Source organism: Mesoplodon bidens, assembly GCF_964165515.1.
Source record: "Mesoplodon bidens genome assembly, chromosome: 3".
Lineage (NCBI taxonomy): Eukaryota > Metazoa > Chordata > Mammalia > Artiodactyla > Ziphiidae > Mesoplodon > Mesoplodon bidens.
The window spans coordinates 73,296,098-73,315,322 of NC_138178.1; the positions used below are offsets into that span (position 1 = coordinate 73,296,098).

The 19,225-nt window shown below is 38.1% G+C and overlaps 1 protein-coding gene across 1 annotated transcript in view; it reads left to right on the forward strand.

Annotated features, from left to right (window-relative positions):
• Window positions 1-19,225, forward strand: part of CERS3 (ceramide synthase 3) — a 98,321-nt gene that overhangs the window by 15,097 nt on the left and 63,999 nt on the right. Inside the window, exons 3-4 of the mRNA XM_081230174.1 lie at window positions 8,856-8,973; window positions 15,023-15,141. Coding sequence (XP_081086300.1) covers window positions 8,856-8,973; window positions 15,023-15,141 — 237 coding nt within the window. The remainder of the gene's footprint in view (window positions 1-8,855; window positions 8,974-15,022; window positions 15,142-19,225) is intronic.

Consider the following 19,225-nt stretch of genomic DNA (forward strand, 5'->3'; position numbering starts at 1 on the left):
AAAATATTACTTTCACCTTGCATTTGAATAGAAACTTATATTTTAAGAGGTACAGAAAATCATAAGTGGTGTGATCTCAGTCAAGAAAATGAGAGGTAAGTGAGCTGGCCAAGGTCACATGGTTAGTATGTCAGGAGTAGATCTGGGACTTAAACCCCCATGGTATGACACCAGGTTCAGGGTTGCTGGGTTTTTATCTTCCCCTGTACCAGTACTTCTTGGACTTTCACAATGAAATACTCCTGGTGGCAAAAGAGAGTAAATTAATATCCTTTGGGAGTATAGAAGACATGGCTTAAGGGAATGATAGCAAATGTGAACTTCTCTGAGCTATCAAAAATTCATATAAATTTGACACAGTGTTTCAGCATATCCTATGGTATATATATCACAAGAAAGCTTCCTTCTTTTGTCCTGGACTGTGTTTGTGTTACACCTCCTCATTCTAGGAAGTGACCAGGAGTTGTGATTTGTCTGGCTCATTTTTATCTTTTAGTACTAACCACTAACCAAGGAGCCATTTAAGATGAGGAAGTAAGGGCCCTTCCCAGAAAGGAGTAGAGAGACAGATGGGTAAAGAACAAACAATTAGATCATTTGAAAGTGACTGACATTTGCTTTGTATTTAGAATTTCCTTTCCTTACAAGTTTTACCTTATGTTTTACTTTTTTTGGTGGGGAGGGGTTTAGAATAACAATTTCTAACTAGTATATCCAGACTCTTCTATACATTCTTTTTTGTGTCTGAAGTATGATTTAGAGAGGATCTAAGCTACTCAAATTTAAGCACTTGTGGACTAAGCACATTATCTCAGAGTAAATTATGGTCCTGGAAGAGTCCAAGGCAGGGATGGGGGTGGTAAAATCAGAAGGTAATCTTTTTGCTTTTACTTAATGGTACAATGAATAGATACCCCACCTCCACCATTTCCACTGAGCAACATGAGGGCATGATGGGATTCTTTAAAGAAGGGTAGGTGTAGCAGTTAACAGGAGTTGAAAAAAGATTATTGCTAACCGTCTTCAATTGAAACAGTCTCAAAATACGTACATTGGACTTAAATGTTATCTGAGACTTGCATTACTTCAGATATTTTGTTCTCTCATATAAAACCCTCTGATTAAATCTGGTGAAAGAGCCTTTCAGTCCTTAGGAAATGGGAATCAATCTTAATGGCAATAGGCTATTGTTTCTGTTTAGGAGAAGTATTTAAACTTCACATGCTTAATATCTGCCTAGGCCTGCCTTCTTTTTTATTCTATAAAACAATATTGAAAAAAAAGTATGTGGAGGGTAGTGCTCTGGAATTGCTCGGCTTTTGACTCACAGGTAGTGCTGTGACTCACAGATGTAGTGCTAAAGGAAGAGTGGGCCATGTGGGTGTCTGAATGAGGCCATCTGAGGGCTCAGTTCTGCAGTAATAGCAAACCTGAGACTCATTCCCTGGTAATTAACCTAACTTTGAACCATTTACATGGGAGCAGAAGTTCACGTTCTCTTTTCTTCCTCTTGGACTTTTCCCTTCTATTCTGTATCAATAAAATGAAAGTTCAGGAAATTTCATCTTAGTCTAAGGTCCTTCTAGAGCTAAGGTCTGTCATTTCCCTCCTCTTTTCATTTCAGTTTATCAAATACTTATTGTGCTTCTTTATTCTCTCCTTTTTCAAAATAGGTTTTTAATTAAGTACCTATTCATATTTATTTACACTTACATAAGATGAATTGATTGATTTTCTAGATTTTTTTGAAATGAAAGGATAATGCTAAAGTAGAAAACTGCACTTATATACTTCCTCTGTTCTACTGAAAATGTTATTTCTGTCCTTGAAGCCTGGACATGTTAACAAACAGGACCATTATTTCTCTTTCTTCTTTAAATTAATGCTTTGACTGTAGATATGATCCTCATCTCAGCAAATATGCTATGGATATGTATTTTTATCCATTGTGTATGCTTATCCACCCTTTATCTCTCACATGACTCTCTAGAGGGGAATGTTATACTTTGTTTGGCTTTGAGATTGGTTGTATTCCCTTACTGAATAAATCTTCTTTTCTTAATCCTGCTTTGCTTTTTTATTTTTGCTAATTTCTTCATTTCTAATATTTGAGGAGATAACATTGAGTGAGTGTGATTGAGAACCCTGCCATATTAAACCATTTTGTATTTGCGTTATTCTACTAGTAAAAACGAGTGTTTTCTCCAATAAAAATTTTTAACTAGTAGGTTAGATAAGTGACCCAATTCTATTATTTATCCAAAATCCTGTCATATATGTTTTTTGAATCTTTGTTGGTTTTAAGATCATCTAAGTTTTTGTTTTATTTGGAGTTTTATGCAGAGGGGGAATTAATCATATTCCTTGAACCACAGCATGCTGTCTTTGGTCTGTATTAGATCTCTTTTGATTGATTGACTGATTTGAATTAACATTTTCATTAATTACCTTTTATCCTCATTTCCTAGTCCTGTTCCCATTCCTGCTGTATGTATTTGATGGCTTTTTGTTTGTATAACCCAGTAAAACATGAGTATGGACATAAAGTACATATATTGTTAGTTGACATAAATGGTATGGTGATAAGACCTTCTTCCATATCTTCTTTACTTTAATACAGCACTGTGCTTTATGATCTATCCACATTGCTCTGTGTACATCTGGTGCATAATAAGTTTGTTTTTATATGTCTCTGAAATGTATAGGTCATTTTCAGGAGAACTTAAGCCATCTGGAAGTTGGATTGGCTTATATATTTTATCAGTATTTTAGGAAAATTTTTTATTTTTATTTTTTAATTTTTGGCCACGCAGTGCAGCATGTGGGATCTTAGTTCCCTGATCAGGGATCGAACCCATGCCCCATGCATTGGGAGTGTGGAGTCTCAACCACTGGACCGCCAGGGAAGTCCCTAGGAAAATTGTTATTCAACTCCATGGTTATAAACAATGAATTTAAGGGTTAAATGATCATTCATAACTAAAATTTCCAGCATTTAATTAAACACAGAAACTTCTAAGTAAGTACTAGAATAGCCTGACCTGGCAGACAATGGAGCCTTTGTTAGAAATGAAGGAAGAATAGGGACATATCATGCTTTTAAAAAATCATCTTTACTGAGGTGTGATTTACATACAAGAAAGTTCATCCAAAATTTGATGCATTTTGACAAAAGTATACAGTCATGTAACTATCACCATGATTATGATATAGGAGATTTCCATTGGCTGAAAACTCCCCTGTACCCTATTCAGTTAATCCTGTTCCTACTTGCTACCTCCTTGCAATCACTAAAATGCTTTCTGTCAGTATAATTTTGCCTTTTCTAATATTTCCTATAGATGGAATCATATAGATTATAGTCTTTTGTGTCTGATTTCTGTCACTTAGCATAATGCTTTTGAGATTTTTTTCATGTCATTATACGTATCAATGATTCCTTGTCATTGCTGAGTAGTCTTTCAACATATTGATATATTGCAATTTATTATCCTTTAATTAGTTGATGAAATTTGGATTCTTTACAGTTTTTGGCTATAATGAATAAAGCTTCTCTGAACATTTGAATAGAAGAATTTGGGCATATGCTTTTATTTCTCTTGTTAAATTGCTAAAATGTTCTTCAAAAGACATTGTTAATGTATGTGCATCTATACAATAGATTATTTGGCAATAAAAAGGACTGAACTCCAAATGCGTCCAAATACATTGATGTATCTCAAAAACATTAAACTCAGTGAAAGAAGCCAGGCACAAGCAACCACACATTGTATGATTCCATTATGTTAAATATCCACAAAAGGTGCAGCTATAAAGACAGAAAGTAGATTAGTGACTGCCTGTGACATGATTAACCGGAAAGAGGGATTAAAGTAAATATGTACTAGGTATTATATATATATATACATATATATATATATTTTTTTTTTTTTTTGCTGTACGCGGGCCTCTCACTGCTGTGGCCTCTCCCGTTGCGGAGCACAGGCTCCGGACACACAGGCTCCGCGGCCATGGCTCACGGGCCCAGCCGCTCCGCGGCATGTGGGATCTTCCGGGATCGGGGCACGAACCCGTGTCCCCTGCATCGGCAGGCGGACTCTTAACCACTGCGCCACCAGGGAAGCCCTGTACTAGGTATTATAGTGGGATGATGAAAATGTTCTAAAGCTGACTCATGGTGATAATTGTACAGCTTGGTAAATTTACTAAGAAAGAAAAAAAATCACTGAGTAGTATACTTGAAAATGGCGAATTATATGATATGTAAAAATGCATTAATAGTTATTTTTAAAAGATGTCAATAAAATTAAAAGATAAGACAGACTAGGAGAAAATGTGAACAAAACATGTATCTGATGAGGGACTTAAATTCAGAATATATAACTCAATAATATATTAAATTCAGAATATGTAACTCAATAATAAACAAAGAAATAACTTGACTTTTTTAAATGGGCAGAATATTTGAGCAGAAACCTCACCAAAGGAGATATACAAATAGGAAGTAAACACATAAAAAGATATTCAACATTAAAACCACTATACACTGAAAGTTAACAAAAATGTCAGAGTAAGGGCCTCTGAAAATTTTCTCCTTCCTAAAATCAGAAAACTAGCAAAAATTGTCAAGATCAACTTTTCAAAATTTAGAATTAGCCAAAGACTTGCAGCAATCCAGAGAGTGTTATTTAAGAAAAATAGCTGACTGTTGGAAAGAACAGCAAGCTTTGTGGCATTTTAACTTGCCCTATTTCTGTCCTTACCTTTCTTCCTCTGTGATAGTCTTGAAAAACCAACAGCCCACAATTTCAGTGGAAACCAGTGCCTGGCAGCCACTGAAGGAAGCAGAACAGAGCTGGAGCTCCTTCAAAGCATTGTTCCCAGAGAACTGTCATTATCTAACCTGTCTGGTGGTTCCCTGGAAGGGCATTACTCACAAGCTGTCTTTATTTGCCTTTTTCCTTGGGGAGAGGAGGGGTGCTTGTCTAAAACAATTAGATGCAATTGATTAACTTTGGAACTGCCTGAGGTAATGGATAACAGTTGGGGCAAACAATAAACTGACAGCTTTTCTTTTTAAAAGATAAGCTGGGAAATGATATGTCCATAGGGGGTTTTGAAAAGCTCTGACTTATTCTTGGAAATTAGAAGACCACTTGAATTTGTAGAGCTTTGGGCATGCCCAGGGCCATCCACATGCTCAGGTAAGACCTTAGTAGACCTTAAGTTCTCACCTCTGGATGACCTTGAGGCTCTGTGAAAACAGGAAGTGAAGGCTAAGGCAGAGTTGCCCACTATCTTAGTGTTGAAGGTGTGCCCTGAAACATACACAGAGCCCCTTAGTAAACACTGGAAGACTTATTGGTTCCAGGCATTTAAGGAAGTCTCTGTCTAATCATTAGGAGACCACTAAGCTAACCTAATAGATACTTTAGTGCCCACACATGACAAAGAATACAGACTTTACAGATCATTTCAAAAATGTAAACAAACAAATGGACAACAACAAACTCTGAGTATGGGGACAATCTGATTTCCAGAGTTGTCACATTATATTATTAAACTTGTCCACTTTTCAACAAAAAATTTTAAGACATGCAAAGAAACAGGAAAGTATGGCCCATACACAGGAAAAAAACAGCAATCAATAGAGAGTATCCCTTACAAAGCCTAGATGTTGGACTTCTTATTTGACAAGACTTTAAGTCAGCTATTTTAAATATGTTCAAAGAACTAGAGAAAACCATGCTTAAAAACTGAGGAAAGAATGAGAACAATGTCTCACTAAATTAAGAATATCAATAAAGAGATAAAAATTATAAATTATAAAAAGAAATCAAATAGAAATTGGGACCTGAAAAGTACAATAACTTATATTAAAAATTCACTGGAGGGCCTTAACAGCATATTTAAGCAGGCAAAAGAAAAAGTCAGCAGTCTGAGGAACAGAAAAAAAAAATGTAGAAAAAAAAAGAGCCTCAGAGACCTGTAGCACACCATCAAGCACAGCAACATATGCATAACAGGAACTCCAGAATAAGAGGAGAAAATGAACAGGTTAGAAAATATTTGAAGAAATAATTGGCTAAAAATTTCCCAAAATTTGATGACAAACATTAATCTATATATCTAAGAAGCTGAACAAATTCCAAGTAGGATAAACTTAGAGAGATCCATATCTAGATACATCATAAGGAAAATGTTGAAAGACAAAGAAAGAATCTTGAAAGCAGCAAGAAAGGAGCATCTCATCACATAAAAGGGATCCTCAGTAAGATTGAATTGATTTCTCATCAGCAACCATGGAAGCCAAAGGCAATGGGAGGACAAATAAAAAGAAAGAAAAAATTGTCAACCAAGCACAACTATCCTTCAAAATGAAAGAGAAATTAAGACATTCCCAGATAAACAAAAACTGGAAGAATTTGTTGCTAAGCAGACCTACCCTATGAGAAATACTAAAGGGAGTCCTACAGACTGAAATTAGAGGACACAGACATTAACTTGAATCCACATGAAGAAATAACACCAGTAAAGTTACCTACATAAGAAATAAAAAGAAAATATAAATTCATTTTTTGCTTGTAACATGTTTTTCTCCTATCTGATTTAAAAGGCAACTGCATAAAATAGTAATCATAAATGTATGTTGATGAGAACACAATTTATAAATATGTAATTTATATGACAGTAACAGCACAGAGAGGGGAGATCATGGAGTTTTTGTATAGTGCTGAAATCATTTGGCTATTAATCTGAGCTAGGAGGTTATAAATTAAGATGTTAATTGTAATCCCTAGATGAACCACTAAGAAGGTAATTTTTAAAAACAGTAAAAAAAAAAAAGAAAATTTAAAAAGTATGCCAGAATATCTATTTAACACAGAACAAGATAGTAATAGAAGAAATGAGAAACAAAAAGGCATAAGCTATACAGAAAATAAATAGCAAAATGGCAGATATAAATCCTATCTTATCAGTAATTAAATGTAATTTACATTAAATGTAAATGAATTAAATACTCCAACTAAAAAGCATAGATAGGAGGACTTGATAGAAATATATGATCCAACTATATGGTTTCGACAAGAGAAACACTTTAGGTTCAAAGAAATAAATAGGTTGAAAGTAAAAGGATGAGAAAATATATACCATGCAAGCAGTAACCAAAAGAGAGCTGGAGTGGCTAAACTAATACCAGACAATTTAACAGCCTTTAAATTGTTACTAGAGACAAAGGACATTTTTTACTATAACAGGGTAAATCTATCAAGAAGATATAACAATTATAAATATATATGTACCTAGCAACATAGTCCCAAAAACATGAAGCAAAAATGAAGAGAATTGAAGGGAGAAATCGACAATTCAACAATAACAGCTGTAGACTTAAGTACCCCATTTTCAATAATGTATAGAACAACTAGGCAGAAAATCAACAAGAAAATAGAAGATTTGATTAACATTATAAACGAACTAGACCTAACAGACATCTGTAGAGCACACCACCAATAATAGCAGAATACACATTCTTCTCATGTGCACAAGGAACATTCTCCAGAATAGACCACGTGTAAGCCATAAAACAAATCTCAATACATGTGAGAGGATTGAAATCATACAAAGCATGTTTTCTGACCACAATGGAGTGAAATTAGAAGTCCATAACAGAAGGAAATTGAGAAATAAGCAAATATGTGGAAATTAAACAGCATACTTCTAAATAACCAATGGGTCAAAGGAGAAATCACACGGTAAATTAGCAAATAGTTTGAGATGAATGAAAAAGAAAGCACCATACGGAAACATGGGATTCAGCAAAAGCAGTGCTTAGAGGGACATTTATAGCTGTAAACACCTATATTTAAAAAGAAGAAAGATCTCAAATCAATACCTTCTACCTTAAAAAACAAGGGAAAAAAGCAAACTAAATTTATAATAAGCAGAAGTTAGGAAATAATAAAAACTAGAATGTAAAAGTCAATAAAAACCACCACACATGCAGTAGAATTGCTAAAATTAAAAAGACTGGCAATACCATCTACTGGCAGAGATATGGAATAACTGGAACTCTGGCACATTATTGATGGGAATGTAAAATAGTGCAGACACTTTGGAAAACATTGGGCCAGTTTCTTATAAAGTTAAACGTATACTTGCCATATAACCCATCAATCCCATTCCTAGATGTTTACCCAAGAGTCATGCCATTTTTCATAAGTTAGAACTTCAAATAGGGACATAATAATTTCTTGAAGATAGTATCACCAAAGAAAACCTTAATAACAAAACCATTATTTATTTTAATCCCTGGTAGTCTTAAAAATGAAACTCTAAGTAGAATGGCTTATCCCAGTTCCTGGATCTTGTATATAAATATATTTGGGTTTACATAAAATGGATTTTAGAACTGTGCAAGTACAGTTGACCCTTGGACAACAAGGGTTTGAACTGCAGGCTCCACATATAAGCAGATTTTTTACAATAGTAAGTACTACAGTACTAGATCTACAGTTGGTTGAATCCATGGATGTGGAACCTCAGATATGGAGGAACCACTTACACGGGGGCTGACTATAAGCTATACAAGGAGAATTTTCAACTGTGCTGCTGAGGGTTGGCACCCCTACCCCCCATGTTGTTAAAGAGTCAACTATATTTTATTTTCTTAAGTTATTGCGTGTATAAAAGTTCTCAAATTTTGCTCTCTTTGAGTTTCTGTAAGGCAGATATTGGCTTTAGATAGCCCAATGACTGATCTTTCATTTGGAATCTAAAATTACAGCTTGAGTTTTCTGGTGACATTGTGAATTCATTCTCAGATTTTGAACTTACTTTTGTTCATATTTTTGTAGGTTTATTGCTTCACCTCTAGCAAAAACAATTGGCATTAAAGAGGAAGTTCGAAAGAAGATTACACCAAATACTGTTTTAGAGAATTTTTTCAAATATTCCACAAGGGAACCATCTCAAGTAAGTACAGATTCTTTGTTTTTGGATTTTAAAATCTCCTTTCTTAATGTTTCAATCATCTGTGGTTTACCTTATCTGTGCAAAAAATCTGTTTCAGTTGAGCAGCAAATGACTTGAATCATTTGAATTTTTTTTCTCTATTGATAAGTTATACAGCATTCTGAGCATAATATAAAATGACAAATAAATATTATAATATAAAACTACAAACGTTGCTAGTGTTGAATGCCAGCAATCAATGCCATAATTTGATTGTACATGTCAAAATTTAATTTTTAATGGTAGGGTATATACAAATTATACTAATGAAAAGAGATCATTGTTAAGTCAGAGTTGCCCATATCTGACACTTTTGATAATTGTGACACCATCAATATACACTACACACACTATGAAAGTGTCTATTGGGTGGCTTTCCTGAGCAGGACACTTTATTTTATCCAAGGCCTCGAAATACTCAGAAATATACTGTGCCCCTACCCACTCCCCAGAGACAGAACAGTTAGGAGAGTCACAAATCTCTTCTCAATATGAGATGTACTTGATGAAATGTTATGGTGCACTGCATGTTTACGCCACAGAAAATGGCTTTAACCTAAAAGTTATATTTAAAAATAATAGTGTCTAGGCAAGTCTAGTTATACCCCCATATTTAAATGAGAGATGAAATAAAAACTTCTCCAAAAGTGGCACACCCTCTATGACGAATACAGACATCTCTCACCAGTAATTTAAAAGTCAAAAGTATGTGCTAACACAATTTTAAGATAGATAGATTTTTAAGGTCCTGAACTTATCTGCTGAATTCACTTGCTTTTCCTATGAGCCTTTCTATCACTGGTCTGGTGGGCTCCCTGCACAAAGAAGCCATGTTGAGGTCTGACCACATAGTACCAGGCATCGTGTTCAAAATTGTTCACAGCTAGCCAGCACTGCCTCTAACTTGTTCTGCCCTCAGCTTCTGTATGTGCCTTTTTTTCTAAAATGAGGACAGTCTGACAAGCCATCTCCACGTGTTCTTTGTTTCCTTGTGCTCTAAAAGACTGCAGTCATTCATCTAAATACTGTTGTTACCACTGGTGATAATAATGCATCATTTCATGTTTTTCAGACAGGAAATTATTTAGCTGTGTTTATGAAAAGTTAGGACTCTTCCAGAGAGTCCTTATTATCCTTCTCTGTTTCTCTCTGAGAATAACTAACCTTGGTAATACCTTGCATAAAACATGAAGAACAGTGGTAGCTATGTTACTTGCTGTGCTTGCTGTACAGCTTTTTAGGATATTTTAAAATATGTAGAAAATTCGGCTCTTATCAAGTTTCTCTGCTATGGAGAGAAATTAGCCATGTGACAGTTAAAGAAAAACTAAGAAAAGCTGAAACAGATTTAGAGATTAGGTCATCTTTTCTCTTTATGATCGAGATGAGGAAACTAAGGTCAACAGAGGAAATGACCTGTCCTAGGTCATGCAGCTAATCAGTGGCTGAATCCCCAGCTGGATCCTGGCCCATGGCTCCCTGTTGAGTGCTGTTTCTACTATGCCCAAATGATATCTTTATCTGTGAATAGAATGTTAAAAATGTATTTCAGAGTCTGGAGCTGTGTGTGTGAGTATTTGTTCTAACTCAATTGACAGTACAGCATGGCTTAGTGTAGATATAATTTGGACATTTGCATCAAGTATTATATATCAACCCCAAGTGTTAGAAAGCTTCCTCTACTAAACCATGAAGATGAAGGGACATAATTAAGACACCTAATTTGTATTGCTCATAGATTACAAAATCAAGGCAATATTTGTATAACAGATCAAGATGACAAGTTGGCCAGTAAAATGCCCATAGAATAAAAGTACTAGAACTTAGGAAGATAGAAGAATATAGTAGAGGAAGGCAAAGTACATGCCTTAATAGTGATTTCAGATGTGGAAACAAAATAATATCACAATACGTCCACACATTAACTTGGCCAATGTCATACAGATAGCATTTTTGCTTAATTTATAACTGAAATAAGACAAGTTGCCGGGAGGACTAAGAAAAAATTTTGTGCTGATTCAAGGGATGGGTGGGTATTCCGAACCTGTAATCTCAAGGCACTGCAGTGGTAATACAGGTACCTAACACCTGACTTTATTAAAAGAAACTGAGGGGCTTCCCTGGTGGCGCAGTGGTTGAGAGTCCGCCTGCCGATGCAGGGGACATGGGTTCGTGCCCTGGTCTGGGAAGATCCCACATGCCGCGGAGCGGCTGGGCCCGTGAGCCATGGCTGCTGAGCCTGCGCGTCCGGAGCCTGTGCTCCACAAGGGGAGAGGCCACAACACTGAGAGGCCCACCTACCGCCAAAAAAAAAAAAAAAGAAACTGAGGACACAAATCTGAGGATGCTTCTTCAGCTTCAATAGACTGTACCAATAAAAAGAAAAACATTTCAGTATATACAGTATCAATTCTGGACTGGTTAGCACAGAAGGGTATAACATGGTATTGATGAGGTCCAAAATGCTGTACATATGAACCTCCATTGGGAGTTTTTTTTTTTTTTCATTTTTAAAAATTTTTGGCTGTGCCATGTGGCATATGGGATCTTAGTTCCCCGAACAGGGATCAAACCCACACCCCCTGCATTGGAAGCGTGGAGTCCCTGGACTGCCAGGGAAGCCTCTCCATTGAGAGTTTTGATCTGCGATTTCGCACACTTCTTTTGTGACTGTGTATGTGCAGCTATGTGTCCACTGTTTTTATATGTGTGTGTCTCGCTCTGTGTGTATCTCAATGACAACTTCAAGATGTACTGAGAGAGAACCATGATAACATACCAATATCTCTGGCCAGCATATCAGTTTTCCTGCTGTTGGTAAAATGAAGGAACAGAAAAACTTATTAATTAGCCCATTTCCTCAGCAAAATCACGATGAGAACTGCTGCAGAACAAATGAGTGTGTAGTTCTGTAAGATGTCTAAAGAAAATGTGGTGCCATAAGGCTGACATAAAGCAGGTATTGTGGTCCATGGGGCATTCCGGTTTGCTAGCTTGTCTCAACCACAGATTCAAACATTTTTAGGGCAAACAGCTCTCTAGTCCAGTTTATTTTACGGGTGAGAGTCAAAGAATTCGAGTGGCTCCTCCACAGTCCCAGAGGGTTGGTTTTTGCGTCAAGTAGCCAGGCCTCATAGCCCCATTTGGTGCTCTTCCTTCAGACCACGCTACTTCTCCCTGAGGTTCTGCTTGAGAGCCTTTCCCTTCTACAGACACACACTCTATTGTGTCAGGCTAAAAACATGGATTGTGAGAAAAGACTCTGTGTGGAGGCGGGCAAATTAACCACCCTGTGCCTCAGTTTCCCCTTCTGTGAGCTGAGCGTGTTAACAGCACTTACCTCACAGGGCTCTCAATTCAGAGATTGAATTGAGTACTTAGAATAGTGCCCAGCACACAGTCAAGGTCAGCTGTTGTTATTTGTAGTCTGTGCCTATCATATAGACTTTTCCAGGAGTGTTCTCAAATATGTGTTTGCAAATATCCCAACTTAAATTATCCCAAGAGAATGTCATTTGTTTCCTATTTATGCTTGTTTGTATTTCCATAACATCCTACACAATTTTCTGTACATAGTAGGTGTTCAGTAAAATGCTTGTTTCATGTATCATTAACAAAATACTACTAAAGACTTTTGTTTGCAAGATGATTTCTATCCCAATAATATTGTAGGTCTATGAGGCCAGTATTCCCAAGACTTTCAACCAGATTCATCTGTGCTCCAAATCAGAAAAAAAAAAAAAAAGCTTCAGATCATGTTTGATCATTGTCTTCTAGAAGCATTTATTCAGCAGGTATCTGTAGAAATGATGGGATAATAAAATTGGATTGTTCTCAGATCTGGGAAAATTCCAGTGTGAGGACAGGGACTTTGCTCACTGCTGAACACCGTCTCCACCTCTGCTCACTCCTGGCATTTCATTCTTTACACCTGCAAGAGGGAGACTTCAAAATGCAAACATTCTGTAACCTTCAGATAAATTCCAGGCAAGGCCCTCCTTGCTGTGGCCTTAGCCACATCTTTCCTCCTCACCTCTCTGTATGTTTCCACCCTGCAAGGCCTCTTTCTGTTCCTCAAGTGCCCCCAGCTCCCCCATGCTCTCATCTCCAGACAACCTCACATGCTGCCAGGACACTTTCCTTCTTCATCTGCTCCTTCTTGGGACATTTTTCAGGGTTCAGCATAAGTGTAACTTCCAGGAACTGCCTATGTAAAGTTAGGTCCCATGGTACACTTATCCTCCCGTATCTCAGCACTCATGATATTTTATTAGAATCCTTTGTTGCATTTTCTGACTTCCTTGCCAGACAGACTTTACCCTGTGAAGGGGAGGCCCATACTGGTCTTGGTCATTTAGATCTCCAATAGAAAGCAGAATGCCTGCAGGAAGTAGACACCAATAAATAGTTGCCAATTCAGTCTTGTCAAAAACACAAAAACAAACCAAAACAACAACAACAAAAAACAGCAGGTGAACCCTTGGCCTACAAAATAATAGGTATTAGAGAGGATAATTTACAAGGAAACAGAGTATAATATGGGCTATATCTTGGTTTTGTTTTGTTTTGCTTTCTTTCTCTAGATTAAGTAATAGGCTAGCAGTTTAGTAAGTATGTAGTTGCAATTAGTCCTTTGCCTGTCTTCAGCACAAGAGCTTCTTTAGGAATTTTATCTACTGTTGTCCTGTGCGCCTGAACAATTATGTAAACTATACACAATAACATAGCAGAAGCTCCACGACTGATCACAGACAGCTGGCTGTGCAGCCAACTGGCCCATGGTCAGGCTTTGTTTGGCCTTCACAATCTTGGTCCATGATTGGTTTAAATTTACTTTAAACTTAAACATTTAAATTTAAACGTTAAAATTTAAAGTAAATTCAACATTAAAAAAAAAAAACCTAGCGATTTCACATCAGATTTCTGGGACTGCACTTTCACTCTGGGAGCCATCAGTCAGAGCTGGGTCACCACTGTCCCTTTGGTATGGGCCATGTGCTTTCCTGTTTGCTACATCCATATGACTCCTGCTTATTTCCTCAAAACTGAGGCTGAGGGACAATTTTATGCAATTTTATTTTTCTCCTACTAAAGTTAGGAGTAAGCTGAAATATTTCTTGTACTCAACATAGGAAAACAAAAGATCAAGAAGACTGGTGTCTCAAAAAAAATTACAGAGCTTATTTCCTTGTGGAAGTGGGAAGTACTGTAGGTTTAACATATAAAGCATGTCTGTGTTGAAAGAATAAAACTTAAAATCCCACCATGAAGCAGACCTGGTCCTCTCACTCATTTTGTGTTCTTGTTTGGCCCTGGGAGAACTTCAGATCTGTGACCTTTGAGCTAATCCATCATCCGTATTGTTTTCAATTTTAAATCATAACCTACAACTACTGCCTTCCAGAAGAGAAGCAATCGTCATTATTATAGTCAGCAATCCTTAATCCTCTTTCACAATTGGAATTATTTCAGATTAGTTTGAAATAGGCTGTACATCTGATTAAATGTGAAAGTTTTGGATCTGGTAGAAAGATTGTGTGAAATAACAGAAAAGACAGGAGCCTAAGTTCTTGTTTTCACTTTGCTACTAGTTTTAGGTCTTGGACAAGTTGTTAAAACTCTTGGAGTTCCATTTTTTCCATAAGAAAAAATGAAGAGATTGGGCTTGATTGACATCTTAAACTACACTACTCTACCTGGAACCTAGGAGGTCCTAAATAAAATTGGCTGAATGAGTGAGCCATGTATCAACTTGAATATATGGGTTGCTACCAACTTACAGAGAATTGGTCTTTCTTAACAACTCAGAGTTCTGGGAACTAACATTCTCTCTGTTTTGAGGTGTGTGATTCCATGAGCAAAAGAGGCAAATGCACTGGCTCAAGGTCTAATGCAGAACTCTCTCCTCTCCAGTGCACAAGCACTTGTAACCCAATCTCACTGTCTCTTGACTGCCTGCCACCCTGACTCTACTCTTAAGCACTCATTCATTTGTTTCATCCCCTTTCAGACTGATATTTATGGACTGGCAAAAAAGTGTAACTTGACAGAGCGCCAGGTTGAAAGATGGTTTAGGAGTCGGCGGAATCAAGATAGGCCTTGCAGGATGAAGAAATTCCAGGAAGCTTGGTAAGAAGGACAGTTAAAACTTTTGAAATGGTACCATTTTATATGGAGCAGAATAGTCATCTCAGAAGGAATCCTTAGGTTGCAGCAGAAGAAAGGTTTGAACCCTCTCTGTCACTTACCAATCAGGAGTTTGATGCTAGTCACTCATCCACCTCTTGTGCTTCACTTTCCTTCTCTATGAAACAAAGTAAGCTATGAACTCTCTTAGTTGAACAGGAGATGTTATGTACTTATCTTTAAAGTCCAGAAAAATCATAAAAATGTCTTAACCTGGTGTTTATCTTTTCTAGGGTATCAGTTGGCCCTAGCTCATCTAACTATCACCTGTTTCTAATCACATTACTCCATCACATTATAAGAGCAGAGAATGTCTGAGAGGGTGCTGTCCTCCTCTCTCAACACTTCTTTCTGTCTCACTTGGCTCTTACTCCACCCCTGCCTGTGGACTGGGCAGCCAGTTCCTCTGGGTTTTCGCCTGGTTTAGTAGGGGGTCAGGATGGGCTGGGCAACACATAGGGTTTTTGCAGAGCTGACTGCTTCGAAAACGTTCTGAGTGCAGTGAGACTGTACCACACTTATTTTTGGCTTCATTACAACTCTGTTTTTTTTTTTTTCCCCTCTTCTGCAGAGTATTATAGTATTGATACTTTAGGTTACTCCCTTGGTGGCAAAAACTGACACCTGTGCCAAAAAGAGGGTCTAGGTCATTGCTCTTACTTTGTTCCTCTTCTTTACATCCAGACAAATGCCTGTTAGTTGGGAAATTTTGATGCCACGTTCTATATGCCAATAACATTCCTTCTTTTTGCCTGTTTCTTAAGGTCCTCACATTGCCTAGTGATTTTCACCAGATGTTTTTGTTTTGATGGTAAAATGGATAGGGAGCTGGCATAAGACTCTCAAATAAAGAAACCAAGCCTATGGAAGGTTAAACTTTAATGACTTTTTTAACTACCTATGCATTGCCAAGTACAGTCATCCAGCTGTGAGACTGGTGATGTTTAGAGGCACAGACCAAGTCTTCATGGTGTCTCAAGATTTTTTTTCTCATCAGCAGGCTTCCATTACCTTTCCCACAGTGGCTAGAGGTATATGACCTGGTTTGTTTTCCAACTGCTTCTCTCTGAGTTTTAGCTCTTGAGAGATTGGTTAATGTTGTGTTACCACTATGTCAGCTTGGCCCAAATGAATCTCTCTGGACCACCACACTACAAAACACTACAAAGTGGAGCTGTTTTCACATTACATCTTCCTGTTTTTCTGCTATCATTCATTCATTCTTTCTTTCTATCAAATGATTCTTATCTTAAATAAAGTCCCCAGGCAGGGACTAACTCAACCTCTGAGCTGAATCATACTGCAGTGAAATTCCGGGAATTTCTTATACATTATAGTGCCTTCCAGTTTATAAATAACCTTGGTTTGATCCTCCTAGCAACAGTGTGAGGCAGTCAGGGAAAGTGGGGCCTTGTTTGAGAAATGAGAAACTGCACATCATGTAGTTTAAGGAACTTGCTCAAGGTCGCCAGGCTGTTGGGGGCCTGTTGCCCTCAGGTCTTCTGACTCCTTTTCTGATACTCTTTCTGCTCACTGTACTGCCCCTGCCACCTAATGCTGACCTCTCAGAAGCAGGGGACCCTATATGTCAAGTAACTGGGTGAGAAGGACCCAACATTGGGAATCTAGCTGTCAGTGAGTCTGCTAGAAGTCAGCCACAGAGTTCAGGCTAGAGAAGGGAATTTCAAGTTGCTATTATCAATCAGTCAGGCAATGCAGAGGGTCGTGTGGACCATCTTCTTGGTATGTGGCACTATCCTAGATCATATGGACTCGTAGGTATTAAGAGGGAAGTAAAAGTGGAAGGTATGGTCACTGGCCTAAAGCAGCTAATCAGGGAGATGAGACTATCACTTATTTTCGAAACCACAACATCTGTTGTTGTTCCATCCCCAATGGCACATGGGCCTGTATACCTGTGGTCTACGGTCATGTTCAGATGTGCTCTGGGCACTCAGAGGAGATGACGTCAGCAGAGTTGGATACATTAGACAAAGGCTTTCTAGAGGTCAGGCATAAGCTGGACCTTGAGGGGAGGGATGGGTCGCATTTCCATAAGAAAAGAAAGCATGGGGGCTTCCCTGGTGGCGCAGTGGTTGAGGGTCTGCCTGCCAGTGCTGGGGACACGGGTTCGGGTCTTCGTCCGGGAGGATCCCACATGCCGCAGAGCAGTTGGGCCCATGCACCACAGCTACGGAGCCTGCGAGCCACAACTACTGAGCCCATGTGCCACAGCTACTGAAGCCTGCGCACCTGGGGCCTGTGCTCCACAACAGGGGAAGCCACCGCAATGAGGAGTAGCCCCCACTTGCCGCAGCTAGGGAGAGCCCGCATGCAGCAACGAAGACCCAACACAGCAAAAATAAATAAAATAAAATAAGTTAATTTAAAAAAAAAAGAAAGCATGATTTGAGGGCAGCATGTTTTAAGTAAAGCAAAGGCAGGAAGCAGTACAGTGTATTCAGACAGGAGTGAACCCACAATTTTATAATTTAACTTTTACATTATTCTTTACAATGTCACAAATGTCAGGGAACTGTTAAAAGTTATTATGGATCAAATAAGTAGACTAAAGCAAAGTACCAAGCTCTTTAATTGTATAGGGACTGCACTTTATTCCCTAGCTATGGGATGTGCTACAGGAATCATAGCAAGAGATACCTAGCCCCAGGCATTTTGGAAATCTCAGGAAACTTAGTCTCCAACACAGAACTCTTACAAATTACTCTCCAACAGGCAGACACTTCTCCATATCAGGATGGATTAGTCTCTGAACATCTTAAGTTCAGTGTATTGTTTCCTTGGTTACTTTCTTTAAGGATGACCCCTAAGCCCTGTTTCACAGAATTCAGGATTTTAATCCATAGAGACTCCTTTATTTTTAAATCAAATTCCATATTAGCAGATCACTTTTCTTTTTAAAATAAGCATTTCCATTTAGCAATGAAAAGTTTAATAAAAACACTGAGTAATTTCCAAGTATCTGTTGTATATAGGCAGTGGCGCCCCCCGGTGGTGGAGAGAGGCGATCTCCTCCCGCTGGGTGGACTGCTGCTTGCCCAGCTGGCCCTCGGGCAGGTCCACTGCCTGCTCCATCCAGTTCCCCCACCGTTGAGCCCCATGTCCGTCCTGTCAGCGTCTCTCATGTCGCCCAAGTTCACTCTATCCAGATCCTCCCTGATCTCACCTGGCAGTCTCATCTTTCAACTTCACCATGTGAGTCTAACCAATCAATTTCTGGGTTTTTTTTCCAAGAGTTGTTTTTTTTTTTTTCCCCTAACAATTATGTTTATGTCAGCCATTCCTGGAAGAAAAACAAAAGGACATTTTACTGCCTTAGGTTCATCTGAAGCAAGGAAGATAGCATTGACAAGAACATCATCATTCAGCTCATGGTTAGTGAAGTGCAGCAGCTCCCAAGTTTTTGATTTCAGGACCCCTTTGTTCTCTTAAAAACTATTACAGAAAGAAGTTATACAGATTGCCAACAAACACATGAAAAGCTGCTCAGCCTCACTAATCATTAGAGAAATGCAAATCAAAACTACAATGAGGTATCACCTCACACCAGTCAGAATGGCCATCATCACAAAATCTACAAAAAATAAATGCTGGAGAGGGTGTGGAGAAAAGGGAACCCTCTTGCACTGTTGGTGGGAATGTAAATTGATACAGCCACTATGGAGAACAGTATGGAGGCTCCTTAAAAAACTAAAAATAGAACTACCATACGACCCAGCAATCCCACTACTGGGCACATACCATGAGAAAACCATAATTCACAAAGAGTCATGTACCACAGTGTTCATTGCAGCTCTATTTATAATAGCCAGGACATGGAAGCAACCTAAGTGTCCACTGAGAGATGAATCGATAAAGAAGCTGTGGCACATGTATACAATGGAATATTACTCAGCCATAAAACAAAACAAAATTGAGTTATTTGTAGTGAGGTGGATGGACCTAGATTCTGTCATACAGAGTGAAGTAAGTCAGAAAGAGAAAAACAAATACCGTATGCTAACAC